The 16,788-nt window shown below is 38.5% G+C and overlaps 1 protein-coding gene across 6 annotated transcripts in view; it reads right to left on the minus strand.

The window, feature by feature from the left end:
* MTA3 (metastasis associated 1 family member 3) overlaps positions 1–16,788 on the minus strand; it is a 222,042-nt gene that overhangs the window by 76,702 nt on the left and 128,552 nt on the right. For all 6 annotated transcript variants that reach the window (XR_008418028.1, XM_053890979.1, XM_053890978.1 and 3 more), the window contains 2 exons: positions 16,492–16,555; positions 13,563–13,680 (listed from right to left, as the gene is read on the minus strand). Coding sequence is in view for 5 of the 6 variants with exons in the window: in XM_053890979.1 (XP_053746954.1) it covers positions 13,563–13,680; positions 16,492–16,555 (182 nt within the window). In the remaining variant the exon portion in view is untranslated. The remainder of the gene's footprint in view (positions 1–13,562; positions 13,681–16,491; positions 16,556–16,788) is intronic.

Below are 16,788 nucleotides of genomic sequence, written 5' to 3' on the forward strand. Positions count from 1 at the left end.
CAAAGTCAGGCGGCTTTAAGATGTGACAGAAAAACAGCTCATTTTGTCACGAGCACATTAAGGGGAATGAGAGTAGATAACTAAAAGAAGGTTACGAACATAATACTGAAGATTCTACACAGATTTTACTTCGGGGCAATGAAAAGCACCAGCCTTTTCAGTAGGTGAGTGGCAAGACCAGAAGGAAACTTCATACCTCACACTTAGCAATGATATGTGATGAAGACAAAATATAGTGCTGACGCTGATGACAGAGAGCAAAGACAGGAGACATGGGTAGCAGGTAAATTTCAAGTCTTGAGAACTGCATGCATAGCGCTGGCATTAACAGAAAGCAGGAATGCTAGCAGGGCTGAGGAAAAGACTGACAATAATGCAGGATGCTTGCTTTATTTTAGGAATCTCTCACAAGGAGATAGAACTGTCAGGCGGGACTCAATGTCAAGACAAAGGATAGTAACGGAAAAGAGATGTGGGAGGCAACTGGAAGTCCGATTTACAGCTACGGATTTCTTATTAGGCTGGGGACTGATTTTGGCTTTGTTTAGCTTTTGATTTATGAGGCAGAATGCCTTGCACTGGCTGATACACTCTGAAGCTAAACATCCCTGGTGACTGACAATCCTAGGCTATGAGCCTCTAATGTGCTCAGTCCTAGCATAGGAGCAAGCAGGAATCAGAGGCTCAACAGGAGAAAGGGGGTGGAGGAGGGTGGCAAGGACCCAGCCTTTCCACCTGCAGTCTCCTAAGTCAGCCACTGCAGTCAGGGTGGGGCTTGCCCTGCCTTGTTCAAAGGCAGGTAACCACAGAGCCAATCTCCACCCCCAACATAAAGAAGCACAAGCAGAGCAGAGCGAGTACTAGATCTAAAGTGTTTGAAAGGACTTTGGTTTTCATTGGTTTTTGCTTACAATTCTCAGCAACCTAAGCCAAGACATTCAACATCACCTCACAGTTAAAAGCCAAAAGATTTGCAAACTGTATGAAACTTGAGAGCAGAATCACACAATTACACTTCCCTGTAATCTTCAAAAAATAAAACAAGATAAATAATAACAGTACGAAAGATAATAATGGTAAATAACACAGGATGATTAAATGATGATGGTATCCAGTATTAAGCCCCTGTCACATTATATACTCCAGAATGTAATGATAAAACTGGTATTTACGTTTCAAATATAAGTTAATTGAGTTGACACATTTCAATCCTATCCATACATTCTACAGCATATAGCAGAAAGAGAATTCTGTGTAAGAATTCTAAACAGGGGCACCTGGTGGCTCAGTCAGTTAAGTGTCTAGACAACTTTGGTTCAGGTCTTGATCTCACGGTTTGTGGGTTTGAGCCCCATATTGGGCTCTGCGCTAACAGCTCAGAGCCTGGAGCCTGCTTCAGATTCTGTGTCTCCCTCATTCTCTCTCTGCTCCTCCTCTGCTTGTGCTCTCTGTCTCTCAAAAATAAACAAACATTAACAAAAATATAGCAGCAACAACCACAACAAAATAATAAATACAGAAATGTTCCTGGGGTGCCTGGGTGGCTCAGTCAGTTAAGTGCCTGACTTCGGCTCAGGTCACGATCTCACAGTTCGTGAGTTCAAGCCCTGCATCGCTCTGTGCAGATAGCTCAGAGCCTGGAGCCTGCTTCAGATTCTGTGTCTCCCTCTCTCTGCCTCTCCCCCTCTCATGCTCTGTTTCTCTCTTTCTCTCTCTCAAAAATAAATAAGGATTTAAAAAAATTAAAAAAGAAATGTTCCTGAGGTGCCTGGGTGGCTCAGTGGGCTAAGCATCCAACTTTGGCTCAGGTCATGATCTCACGGTCCATGAGTTCTAGCCCCACGTCGGGCTCTGTGCTGACAGCTCACAGCCTGGAGCCGGCTTCGGATTCTGTGTCTCCCTCTCTCTCTACCCCTCCCCCACTCACGCTCTTTTTGTCTCAAAAATAAATAAACATCAAAAAAATTAAAAAAAAAATTTAATGAAATTTTCCATATCTTGGGGTGCCTGGGTGGCTCAGTTGGTTAAGTGTCCAACTCTTGATTCTGGCTCGAGTCATGATATCACAGTTGTGAGATTGAGCCCTGCATCAGATTCTGTGCAGTAATCTTTGGAATGGTCTTGGTGACTATGGTATGAGCCAGAGATGGGACCAAGAATACTGGTCATGTTCATGCTAGTCATTGCAATAATCTCACCTCACTCTTTCATTTATGATAATCCAGGCAATCAGTACAGTCCCAGTCTCATCCCACACCAGCTTACGTACATCTTCCTAATCTCTGAATTCTTAAAAAATGTATTTACCAACTAATTACATGAATGTATATATAGCACCTTATTTTTGCTTCATAAATTTTTCATAATTTTGAAAAAAATATAGATTTAGCAATGATTTTAAATGTGGTATCCCTAATCCTCCAGCTACCTCAAATTTTAAGATTTCTATTAAATATGGATGAAAGAAGAAAAGAAACGAACAAAGAAAAAGAAAAAAAGAAAAAAGAAAATTCGGACCAAGTACTTCTTCAGTATAATCACCTAAAAGTATATAATAGAGTTCAAAGCCTCTGAAGAACTAAAGCTATATGGAAATCATCTTATAGGCTCTTTCCTGGATAATTAGAAATATTCTTTGTTCTAAACACAATTCATTTTCTTTGCACCAATCATCAGAGTACAATACTTGTCATGCTATTATTAAATTCAGAAACACACAAAGATGCCATTAGTCACCATTTTTATTCAATATTGTTCTCAAAGTTCTGGCCAATGTTTTACATTATCAATCAAAGGAATGATGAGTTACTAGAGACAAATACTGTACATCATTTACATGTGGGATCTAAAAAAGCAATACTCATAAAAACCAGAGAGTAGGGGCGCCTGGGTGGCTCAGTCGGTTAAGCGGCCGACTTCGGCTCAGGTCATGATCTCGCGGTCCGTGAGTTCAAGCCCCGCCTCGGGCTCTGTGCTGATAGCTCAGAGCCTGGAGCCTGTTTCAGATTCTGTGTCTCCCTCTCTCTGACCCTCCCCCGTTCATGCTGTCTCCCTCTGTCTCAAAAATAAATAAATTTAAAAAAAAATAAAATAAAAAATAAACCAGAGAGTGGAACAGTGGTTACCAGGGGCTGGAGTGTAGGGAAATTGAAAAGGGAAAGATGTTGTTTTGGGATACAAATTCCAACTACTAGAAAAGTAAGTCCTGGAGATCCAATGCATAGCATAGTGACTATAGTCAATAATACTATAAACTTCAACGTTGGTAAGAGACTAGATCTTAATTGTTCCTGCAACAAAAAAGAAAGGATAATTATACGATGTGATAGCGGTGTTAGCTAAGCTATGGTAGTAATCGCATTGCAACATATAAAGTCAGCAAATCAACACTCTGTACACAAACTTACACAATGTTATGTGTCAGTTATATCTCAATAAAAATATCTTATAAAAAATAAGGAACTAGAAAATATCTATATAAAAGTAACTAGAATGGCACAATAAAAATAGAACATAAAAAATCCAGTGCCATTCCAAAGAAAATATAATGTAAAAAAAATTTTTTTGTTGCTGTAATAGAAAATATAACACTAAGAAACAAAACTGGAGTTATGTTTATATAAAACAAAACTTTTTTTTAAATGTTTATTTTTGACAGAGAGAGACAGAGCATGAGCAGGGGAGGGGCAGAGAGAGAGAGGGACAGAGAATCTGAAGCAGGCTCCAGGCTCTGAGCTGTCAGCACAGAGCTGGACACGGGGCTCGAACTCACGGACCACAAGATCATGACCTGAGCCGAAGTCGGACACTCAACCGACTGAGCCACCCAGGCGCCCCTAAAACAAAACTTTTAAAGAAACTTTCAAAGAAGATAACTTGATTAAAAAAGAGTAAAGATTTAAAATCCTAAGGATATCATTTTTGTACAAGTATACCAACAGGCTAAATTTCACAAAATTTACTTTGAAAGCCAATAAAATAATTTGAATAGTAATCACCACAAATCCAAGAATAATAATAAAAGAATTAACTAGGGGCACCCAGGTGGCTTAGTCAGTTAAGCATCCAACTCTTAATTTTGGCTCAGGTCATGATCTCATGGTTCGTGAGTGAGTTCGAACTCCACACTGGGCTCTGTGCTGACAGCAGGGAGCTTGCTTGGGATTCGCTCTCTCCTTCCTTCTCTGCCCCTCCTCCTCTCGTGCTTTTCTCTCTCTCAGGATAAATAAATAAACTAACAAAAAAAAATTAACTAAACTGGATGGGACTATAATATATAACAATAGTAAATAAATAATTTACTGGCACAAAAATAAACAAAAGCATAGATGTAGACTAGATCACACAATTTATACTTCAAAATTAAGTATTACTTTTTTTAAGTTTATTCGTTTATTTAGAGAGCAAGTGGGGGAGGGGCAGGGAGAGCGAGGGAGAGCGAATTCCCAGAGAATTCCACAATTAGTGCAGAGTCCAATGTGGGGCTTGAACTCATGAACCATGAGATGATGACCTGAGTCAAAGTTGGACACATAACCAGACACTGTCTAACGTCCTCTGCCCCAGGTGAGAATTACTGTTCTACACGGTTGTAATTAACACCTGCTTACAACCAATGGGTGGTTTGTAAGTTAGTTAACATCCACCATATTTGTTGCAAAGTATATTCTGCAAAATTACACACTAAAAAAAATAGGGCTGTGGAAAATAAAACTATGAAAACCTATTAAACTCGGTAAGCAGAGCATTAAAAAGAAGTAATAATCATAATAAAACTACTAGCACAGTTACATCCCCACTGACATTTGCAACAAAAACAATGGTTGGTTGACTCTTTTATCTCCTTAAATCCTGGACTCATACCTCCTCCAGGGAGATGTAAGGTCTTATACAGCTTCTACATAATTAAAAAAACAAAAAACAGGGTACAGGTTTTTTTTTTTTTTTTTAAACAATAGGGGGAAAATATCGTCAAAGCCCCCTTCATCTGTAACTCTTAAGCTTCCACACATAGTTTTATCATAGTGGAAAGTGCCACAGATTTTGAAGGTGCTAAACCAGCCTTTACATGCACTAGAGGAAAGCACTTCTTGCAGAATTTGCATCTTTTTTTTTTCCTCTTAAACTGTCTTCGTCTGTGAGAATACCTGCTTCCTTGACTGCTGAGGAAAGTCTCATATAAATTGACCCACTTCCACGCCGTACTGACATTTCCCTATTTATCAACTGCATCTGAATTAACTGCAGCAGAAGAGATTATACGAATTTAATTCTTATAACTCTCAAAGACAGACATGTCTTGAAATGCCCAAATATCAACAAGAGTTATTTAACTGATGGCAGGAGACAGTGGTGGCCAGGGGAGAAGCAACTGTGGCAGTGAACATGAGTGTCGGGCACTTTGCTAAATGCTTTACAGGTCACTTCCTCGGATCATCACAACACTGTGATGTGTGCGCATACATATTATTCTCTTTTCAAAGAAGAGGAAATGGGGGTGCCTGGGTGGCTCAGTGGGTTGGATGTCCGGCTTCAGCTCAGGTCATGATCTCGCAGTTTCTGAGTTCAAGTCCTACGTTGGGCTCTGTAATGACAGCTGAGAGCCTGGAGCCTGCTTGGGATTCTGTGTCTCCCTCTCTCTCTCTCTCTGCCCCTCCCCACTCCTGCTCTGTCTCTCTCTCTCTCTCTCTCACTCTCTCTAAAATAAACAAACATAATAAATAAATAAATAAATAAATAAATAAATAGGAGGAAATGGGAACTTAGAGGGGTTAGTTTTCCCAAGGTGACTCAGCTAAACATATTATTGCCAGGTTTTGCACAAACCTACAAACCCATAGTCATTTTAGTTTATTAATTTAATGTTACTATAATACTGTTTTGCAGTTACAAATTTTAATTAATACGTAAAAAGATTTTGTTGACACTTTCAGTATTACAGTGAAATAATAATTCAAAACTTCCCACGTTATGACATCTTTTTCAATGGGAAATTCTCCAGGTGGTTATTTCAAACGCAACAGAAGATTTAAAATCTCAAAGAAACCTTTATCTTCCCTTGCAAACTACATACTGGTCTTTCCAGATCTCAAGAGTTTGTTAGATGGTGGGTAGCCATAAGCGAACTTTTAAATTCTGAAACTACAAAAAGATTTATTCACTAGCAAGACAAATGCCACAACAACGTCTTAGAATCCCAAGACACATTCACAAACAAAGCAAGCCTGTTATATATTCTGGCACGGTGTTGATGCTGCCACCTACTGGGGGTATTAATTCAGGTTCTATATCCCATGCCAATGCAAATTGGAATATGGCCACTGGTCAAAATGTACCCACTCAAGAGTATCAAAAGGGTTAGTAAACACAGACTCTGGCAACTCCTAAACATCTGTTGAGTATGGTATTTTCTGTATTTAATTTCCCTGCAAACAGGTACTAGCTACGTATATGAAGGTAATGTCATATTTTCCTTTTTTTTTTTTTTAAGTTTTTATTTATTTTTGAGAGAGAGAAAGAGAGAGACAGAGAGAGACAGAGCTCGAGTAGGAGAAGGGCAGAGAGAAAAAGGGAGACACAGAATCTAAAACAGGCCCCAGGCTCTGAGCTGTCAGGACAGAGCCCAATGTGGGGCTCGAACCTGTGAACTGCGAGATCATGACCTGAGTCCAAGTTGGTGCTTAACCGACTAAGCCACCCAGGAGCCCTACAAGAAATATAACTGTTGGTATACCCATTTGTCACCCTATACCCTCTTCCCTGAAAATGTATTACTCACAAAAAAGGAAGCTCTTTATATCTTGCATCTAGTTAGTTGCCTGATTACAAGTGAAATGAAACATCTTGGATATGCTAAATGCTTTAGGCTCAAATAAGAATCCAACGTGACTTCTTCATTTATGATGAAAAATGTGGTGTTTTTCTTTGTTACAGATGAATACTTACAGCTAACAAATTATAAACTTAAAAATAAACTTAACGAGAAATGTATAGAATCTATATGACTAAAACTATATTGAGAAAAAACATTAACATAGGGAAAGGGAAAGAGAGAGAGAGAGAGAGAGAGAGAGAAGTGAACCATAAGAGACTCTTAACTCTAGAGAAGAAACTGAGGGTTGATGGACAAGGTGGGTGGGAGACAGGCTAAATGGTGATGGGTATTAAAGAGGGCACTTTTTGTGATGAATACTGGGTGTTATATGTAAGTGATGAATCACTGAATTCTACAACCGAAACCAATTTTACCATATATGTTAAATAACTTGAAACGGGAAAGAAAAAAAAAAAAAAAAAAGAAAAAGAAAAACAAAACCACAAGACCCAAAAGTAGCCTTGAAGAAAGAAAAAAAAAATCCCTTATTTCTAATTAAGACTTTTCAAAACCATCAAAAGTCTGTTCCCTCTAAATTAACTGAAACTCCAACAGACATACTTAAGAAAGATTCAAACTGATAATAAAATTTATTTGGAAAAATAAGAGGAGAATTAGCCTCACCAGATATTACCACACACTACAAAGTCACTATAATTAAAAGTGTGAGTTATTAGAGCATTAACAGGCAAACAGACCAGTGGGACAGAATAAAAATCTCAGAAACAGACCCATGTAGACACAGAGAAACAGACTCAATATTATGAAATGACCAGTTGCCTCCCAAAGGAATAAATAATATTAATACAATTTCAGTCCGAATTCTAATGAAATCTGGAGGGAAGAATTTGACAAACTGATGAAAAACTTCAACAGTCAGGGGGGCAAAAAATCTCTGAGATGAGACACCTCCCCACACTGACACACACACAGAGGATATTTTAAAGAACAATGAAGGGAAACTTGTTCTATAATAAGAGACAGATAAACTTGGATCTATCATCTATTACACAATGAAACATTGAATACAATTTCATGGATCTATACATACAGTAGCTATATAACAAACTGGAGAACATGTTAAATTAATAACAGTGTTTAACAGTGGGCAAAGAGGGATGATCTAAGGGACTACTTTTTGTTTTCAGTTACTTGCACTTTCACTTTCACTTTGCAAATTATTGCACAATTTGCAATAAAGTAATTTTAAAATCTAAAAACTGGGAAGAAGCAAAGAAAATACAGTGGAGCCCTCATTGTTAAACTATGTTGCAAAGGGACTTCATCAAAGACCCCTCTAACTGTGTGGTTTATCTGGCGATTCTGACTATATGATGAAGAGACAGGACTCAGAAAGAAGCACTGAACAGCAGCCTTCAGCATGTAATTCTTTCAATCCTGAGAGTTACTGGGGTATCTCAAGAGATTCAATGGGGACTTCTCTCCCACCTCATCCCTAATAGCCAGGCTTTTCTTATTTTATTTACGGTCATATTGTAGGGTGTTTCATCTGGACAAAGGATTCCATTACCTAAATAAAGTTTGTAACCACCCACCCAAAAGACTGCCAGGAGAAACACTATATTAAAGGCAATTAAGACTTGTTGATGAGGGGTGCCTGGGTGGCTCACTTAAGCCTAGGATTCGACTCTTGATTTCAGCTAAAGTAATGATCTCAAGTTCTGAGATGGAGCCTGGTGTCGGGCTCCATGCTGAGCATGGAATCTGCTTGGAATTCTCTCTCTCTCTCCCTCCCTCCCTCCCCCACTCACTCTCTCTCATGTGTACATGCTCTCTCACTCTCTAAATAAGTATATAAACATTTAAAAAATCTATTAAATAAAAGATCTATTATATAAATGAACATTTAGTCACATTTTTTAAACATAAAGTTTGCCCTTGTCAGAGAAGTGGTGCAATTCTTCAAATGCTACAAGCTGTTAAGAATCATTCCTCTTACAAATAAGAACTTCAAGTCTGGTTTGAGAAGAACCATAGAATAAATTATTGCATTTTATGTATCATTTTGTTTCCTAAAATCTTTTTTTTTTTTTTTTTAATATTCTAATCTAGGTAGAGACTCCTGGGTGGCTAGTCGGTTGAGCGTCTGACTCTTGATTTCAGCTCAGGTCATGATCCCAGGGTCATAGGATCAAGCCCTGCATGGAGCTCCATGTTGAGCGTGGAGCCTGATTAAATTTTCTCTCTCCCCCACCCCCCCCCCCCCCCCCCCGTCCCTCTGCCCAGCTCATGCTCTTTCTAAAAAAAAAAAAAAAATGCTTGGGAATGCAAGCTGGTGCAGCCGCTCTGGAAAACAGTAAGGAGGTTCCTCAAAAAACTAAAAATAGAACTACCCTACGACCCAGCAATTACACCACTCGGCATTTATCCAAGGGATACAGGTGTGCTATTTCGAAGGGACACATGCATCCCCATATTTATAGCAGCACTATCAACAATAGCCAAAGTATGGAAAGAGCCCAAATGTCCATCGATGGATGAATGGATAAAGAAGAGGTGGTATATATAGACAATGGAGTATTACTCGGCAATCAAAAAGAATGAAATCTTGCCATTTGCAACTACATGGCTGGAACTAGAGGGTATTATGCTAAGTGAAATTAGTCAGAGAAAGACAAAAATCATAGGACTTCACTCCTATGAGGACTTTAAGAGACAAAACAGATGAACATAAGGGAAGGGAAACAAAAATAATATACAAACAGGGAGGGGGACAAAACAGAAGAGACTCATAAATATGGAGAACAAACTGAGGGTTACGGGAGGGGTTGTGGGAGGGGAGATGGGCTAAATGGGTAAGGGGCATTAAGGAATCTACTCCTGAAATCATTGTTACACTAGATGCTAACTAATTTGGATGTAAATTTAAAAAAATTAAAATAAAATTTTAAAAAATTCTACTCTAGGTAGATATGCTTTCCAAATAACATTACACTAACCAGACTTTATGCCTTTCAGGGGTAAATACCATATTTAAATAGTTTTCTGGATAACAGGAACTTGTGAGTTTCCATGATCTGATTCTTCTGCCCAGTGATACTTGAAACATCCCAACTTCATGACTTGGTTCAGCATTTATCTCTCCACGAGCAATACACAATTTCTAGGCTTTCTATACATCAGGGCGTATGCTCAGTGCTCAAGGGAGAACCACACAATCAATACCTGAGTGTTGATTTTAAAATTTCTGAAGTCAAACAATAAAAAATAGTATAAAAGATAACATGAACGACTGATCTCCACAGTTCAAAGATGGGAGGGACTGGGGTTCAGGAAGGAGTGACAAAGGCTGCTGAGGGGATGCAGAACTTGGGCTGGGGGCCTACACACACATGAGCACTAAGGACCTTCCTGGCTTTTGGCCTGTGCACGGATGGACTTGCCGAACTACCTCACTTGGAACATACGCTTTTGTCCAAAACTCACAGAACTGCTCACTAAAAACGGGGGGATGTACTATATATAAATCATACCTTAATTAAAACAAGGGAAAACCCACCACCTGTCAATGACTACCTGGAAGACAATTAGGCATTCTGTATAAAATTTCAGACATACATGCCCTAAGACTCAGCAATTCTACTTTATTTGCCAGTTATATCCAGAGCACAAAATTATACATTATACTCATTACAGCACTGTTTATAAATTTTAAAAATCAAGCTTTTGGAGGGGGGAATAAAATGTTTAGTGAACAATTAGGTACAGAGATAGAAGTCTAACATCAAACATTAAGGACTAAAGATGTAAAAATTCCTTCTGGAAGATAAACTGATTTGCACAGATGAGAACATCAATGAATGCAATCTCTCAACCTATAATAAACTGATTCACTACTCTCAATCTGTTCAAAATCATTTCCAAACACAGGTGAGTGCAGACATGGCGTTCTGTTCTTCAAGCTTAATCTTTATTGACTGACTTTTCCTGGCACTTAAGTTCAGGAAAACACAGATGACTGTAGCCTGGCATTATTCACAGCCACCACTGACACCAACGTGTACAATTCTCACACTCTATCTTGAGTATCTATTGATTTAACTCTTCTGCATACATTTTCTTAGAAGTATGACAAGGAAAAGAGAGAGAAGAACATATGGAAGAACTCCTATGTTTTTATAAAAATTTAGATTAGGGTGCCTGGGTGGTTCAGTCCGGTAAGCGTCCAACTTCAGCTGAGGTCATGATCTCACCGTTCGAGAGTTCAAGCCCCGCATCGGGCTCACTGCTATCAGTGCAGGGCCCACTTCAGATCCTCTGTCCCTCCCTCTCTCTGGCCCTCCTCTACTCGCACTATTGCTCTCTCTCAAAAATAAACATTTAAAAAAAAGTTTATTTTAGTAATCTCTACACCCAACATGGGGCTTGATCTCACGACCCCGAGATCATAGTCATATGCTCCTCCGACTGAGCCAGCCAGACACCCCTGGCAGCACTTGTATGTTTTAATAATCAGGGGGCAAAAACAAAAAGTGAAGGCCTTTTGGTGAGTAACGCAAATTGTAAAGACCTTAAAGGAAAAGACTAAGAAAGCCCAAACTTTTGTATGATAAAAAATAAAATATACTTAAATTTAAAGTCACTATTAAAAAATTTTTAATCAAATAATTAGGTCTGTGGGGGAGAGGTTTATAATCTTTGTAGACAAGGTAAATACTTCTGTGTTTGCTTACCTTTAGTAGTCAAGTAATTCTTGCCAATGCATAAAAAGATAAACCACCAAGTAGAAAAAGCACAAGATGGGGCACCTGGGTGGCTCAGTCCATTCGGTGTCCGACTCTTGATTTCAGCTTGGGTCATGATCTCACGGTTGTGGGACTGAGCACCGTATTGGGCTCTGTGATCAACTTGGAGCCTGGTTAAGGGAAAAACCCTTTCTCTCACCCTCTCCCTCTGCCCTTCTCCGGCTTGCATGTGCATTCTCTCCCTCTTCCTCTCCCTCTCTCTCTCTCTGAAAAAAAGAGTGTGCCTGGGTGGCTCAGTCAGTGGGGCGTCCAGATCTTGATTTCAGTTCACGTCATGATCTCATAGCCGTGTGATCGAGCCCTGAGCCAGGCTCTGTGCTGACAGCACCAAGTCTGCTTGGGATTCTCTCTTTACTCTTTCTGCCCCTTCCCTGCTCTCATGTGAGCGCTCTCTCAAAATAAATAAACTTTACAGTGAAAGAAAGAAAGAAAGAAAGAAAGAAAGAAAGAAAGAAAGAAAGAAAGAAAGAAAGGTGCCTGGGTGGCTCAGTCGGCTAGACATCCGACTTCAGCTCAGGTCATGATCTCACGGTCTGTGAGTTCGAGCCCCGTGTCAGGCTCCGTGCTGACAGCTCGGAGCTTGGAGTCTGGAACCTGCTTCGGATTCTGTGTGTGTGTGTGTGTGTGTGTGTGTGTCTGTGTCTGTGTGTGTCTGTGTGTCTGTGTGTGTGTCTGTGTGTGTGTGTGTGCCTGTCCCTACCCCCATTCATGCTCTGTCTCTCAAAAATAAATAAACATTAAAAAAAAAAAGAAAGAAAAAGAAAAAGTCCAAGAAATTTAAAGGCTAAAGGTAACTAGGGCAAGCATAATTTCAATTTTAAAACAAAACAAAACAAAAAACTCTAAGACAATTATATATCAAAATGTGGCTTAAAAATGGAGGGTGAAAAAATTCCTCATAATCAGTGTTGGTGAAAGCACCTGGTTCTTTCATAATATAGTAACAGTCGTTTTGAAGAGCAAAGGAGCATTTTCAATACGTAAAATGTATATACCATTTCACTTCCAAGAAGTTATGCTTGAAAAAAATATATAGGTATAGCTTTTCTAGCAGCATCAATTTGTAACATCGAAAACATAAATGCCTAAAAGTCTACCAATAGGGGGCTGGAAGAGGGAATTATAGTACATCCACGCAAATTTAAGACCTGCACAGTTAGTGGAAAGAATAAAAGTCACTGTACTCATAGGGAAAAGTACTAAAGTTACGCGGTTAACTGAAGAAAGCAGTTGCAGAGTAACACATGCAACACGGCATTGCATGTGGACCCTTCCTGGACGGAGGGTAAGCCAGCGTGAACCAAATAAACACACCCGAAACGACCATAGTGATTAAATATAGGTTTGTAATGAAGGAGAACAGATGGTGTTCATTTCCTACATTATACATTTCTGTGTTTCATTTTTTAATGTTAAGAATGTTTACTTTTAAAATCAGAAAATAAAGGTTTTGAGTGTACAGTTTTAACAGGAGAAAGAAAAATTTGTCTTGTTAGGAAGATATTTTTGAAATGCAAAGCTCTGTATCTCTCCAGTACATAACTACCCAGATTAGCCCAAATCCCCACCAAAACATAACTGTTCACTAGATTCCAGGCACCTCAGTTAGATGATTTAGGAGCATTCAGGATTTCAAGGCATGTACATATCACATGAAGACACAAGTTCAACGATACGAACATTCTAGAAGTTGCATTTAAAAGGAAAACACAGCCAGAAAACTCACAAAAATGTAAAATAAAAATCAAACAATTGGTCAAATAAATTATTTTCTGTTGTTATTTGTTGTATTTCTACAAGGGGAAGAACTTGTAACTTTTAAACTTTAGCCCAAAAGACGTTTCTCCCATATGAGGAAAAGAATATTTGAGTTTCAAGACATATTTGTTTTCATAGGACTTGAAACCCAAAGAAAAACATACCTTCTAAGAGCATTTCTGGAATGTCTGCTTGATATCTAGGTCCCACTCTGATTTCACCTTTGTCAGCTAATAGTGTTTTCACTGAAGGGTCGTAGACCAATGAGTAGAAAAAGGTATCCTAAGAAAAAATGACAGAAAATATCTAGGTAAGCTCAACTCCTTCTACTTTTTATAAAGCAATGAGGCCAATGTCATGATAATGAAATCATAAAACTTCAGAGAGTATATAAAATTTCCTTTTGGTGAATAAATTCATGAATCTTGAAGAAGAGAACAATGTTAGGGTCATCATGTAAAACAGTGTAAAATTAAATCAAGCAAAAACAAATAGCATACAATAAAGGTAGATTATAAAGTTTTGTTGTTTTAGTCTAAAAGAAAACCAATGAACTGCTCTAAAACAGATTCTGAGCTAGCAAAGCTAAGCTCTAAGTCAAAGGTAAGACACCTGAATCAAGCAATCATTTAAATCTCTAAAGCCCACACCAAACAACGAGGACACAAGGCGCCCTTACTTCTGGAGTGTCCACCCACATTTCATCAACATACTCAAATGGATACACATTTCACATTAAAGTTTAGAAGAGCTGAGCTTACATACAGTTTCCTAATTAAAATGTCACATTGCATTATTTCATGGAGCATCTATTAATTCCATTTCTGCAGTTCTCCTTTGAATCCTGAAACATTCATATTTATATATAAATAGCCACATAAACGTAACTACCTACCACCACCGGCACACCCACCAACTTTCCAAGGTTCTTTAAAATGCAAAAAGGCCCTAGTTACTGAGTCTAATGGATAAAATGACCAGGCTACCAGGCCTTTGCTGAATTCTGCATCACTACTGGAGGTCTTAAAAGGTCTTGTCCCTGCTTCCTGCTAGGATTCTGAGGGTTATCTACTATACAACTCTCTGTATTATATGCTGGAGGGGTCTGCTCCTACCATCAGCACTTTACCAAGACCGTGCCGAGCAAGCTACAAATAAGAGATAATCTACCAGATTGTAAAGCTTTCTCCTTACAGACTGTGATAAAGGGAAAGGAGAAAAACAGACAAGGCGATACCATCCATTCAGAATTCTTCTGCATGGGTCATGGTCAGAAGAAAAGACTAAAGAATCAAACACAACAATATGACAATTTATGCATATAAAAAAAAGTCTACCTGGGGAAAAGAAAAAAAATCTGCAGAATATATAAACCAACCTGCTCAATAGGCTGATGGAGGATGATCAATACGTAATCAGAATTGTTTGTTTTGTAAGACAGGAGAAACAAAGAATGTTACTAGGGTGACTGACGCTGCTGCCGTTGGCACAGTAAGGGCTTTCAAGGTACACATACTTCTGGTCACTTTTATTGTGTAAAACATGTTAGTATAGTATTCTAGAAAAATGGGATTTTGCCATACTATACAGTAGAATAAAATGAAATTATTACTTAGGGCCACAGAAGTTGCTTAAGACTCCTTAAATTTACATGTGCCAATATGGGAAATCGCTTAAAATGTAAAGGTAATGTTAATTTTTCTAAAAGGAAAACATTGTGATTAGAAAGTTGTCCTTTAAGGGGTGCCTGGGTGGCTCAGTTGGTTAAGCATCGACTTTTGATCTCAGCTCAGGTCTTGATCTCAGGTTCCTGAGTTCAGCAAAAATACCACGTTTTTAAAAAAATTACAGCGTCTTAACAGCCAAATACACCAGTAAAATAAACTGAAACATACTCATGTTTCCTCCTTTTATTCCTGCTTCTATGAACTAATGGTAACATCTGAGCATTCTCTTTATCCATATTATTTTCCACATGTTGACTGACAACAAACACTATTACCTTCTTTTCTAAATTTCACAAGAGTAAGTTATAAAGACTATCAACCTTTTTTCTGCCTTGAACATTTACCTCCTCTTAGTTTTCTCTGTTCAATTTTCTAACGTACAGTAGTTCCACATGTCTGCATCAATCCTTTCAGGGACAACACTTTTAAGTATAATAAAAATTTTGGGGGGGGGGGGGGGCGCCTGGGTGGCTCAGTCGGTTAAGCGTCCGACTTTGGCTCAGGTCATGATCTCACAGTCCGTGGGTTCGAGCCCCGCGTTGGGCTCTGTGCTGACAGCTCAGAGCCTGGAGCCTGCTTCCGATTCTGTGTCTCCCTCTCTCTCTGCCCCTTCCCCGCTCATGCTCTGTCTCTCAAAAATAAATATTGAAAAAAAATTAAAAAAAAATTTTTTTTGAATATATCCCTTTAATTCTTTAAACACACACATACATACATACATACATACATACATACATAAAGATTTGGGAAAACAAAAACATCATGCAACTATAAAGGTTAAATCTTAAAATGTCAACAGTAAAAATTTTCTCATTGTGGAATATTCTGTTTACAGGAATTTCCTCCTTCTAATGAAGTATATGCTCTCACCCAACTTGTGAAAATATGTTTAAAATGTTTCTTGTTGAAGTTCACAGAAGGAAACACTTGTAGTTGACAAAGTTTATGGAGATTCTAGGAAAGAAAGCAGACCACCAGTGCTAGGATCTCATCTGGAAAAAGCCTAAAATAAAAACTCTTTATTTAAACAACAACAAAAACAAAAAACAGGGAGGAGGATTGAGTACACAAAAGTCACTTCTTTCATAAAGCCAAAAATATTTCTACTGCTACCAACTACATCATCATACCTTATAAAGCCTTTCATTACCAGCTTAAAAAAGACAGCACAGAAGTTTTTGCCAACTCTTCTCTCAGTTAACCAGAAAAATAAAATTATCTAAAAGTATTCTGGTCATTACACTTTTATATAATGCTGCTCTCCCGATGCAATAGTTTGGTACAAGAAGAAATACATTTAAAGGTATGGGCTTCATGTGAAATCAAGGGGGGAAAAAAACATAAAATAAGCGCAATTGTGAATTACCTCTTTATCAAGATATGACAATACTGACTCTGTCTCATTCAGAAGGGCAACACTGCATTTTCCCCTGTTGAAAAAGGGAAAAAGTGAATGAATGTCAGAAAGGCCACCTCACCTTCACATCGATGACATATACAAAGTCAGGAATATTCAGAATGTAAAGTTACTATTAAGAAACTAGATGGCAGTTACAAATATACGTAAATGTATACACTTAGACTCGCTTTACAATCCTGGTGTTGTAGACATAAAAAATAAGACTGTTTTTGTAGGCATTTACTGCGAGGCTAACCTGTGGAA

Source organism: Panthera pardus, unplaced genomic scaffold (genome assembly GCF_024362965.1).
Source record: "Panthera pardus isolate Hobbes unplaced genomic scaffold, ASM2436296v1 HiC_scaffold_26, whole genome shotgun sequence".
In the NCBI taxonomy this organism is placed as follows: domain Eukaryota; kingdom Metazoa; phylum Chordata; class Mammalia; order Carnivora; family Felidae; genus Panthera; species Panthera pardus.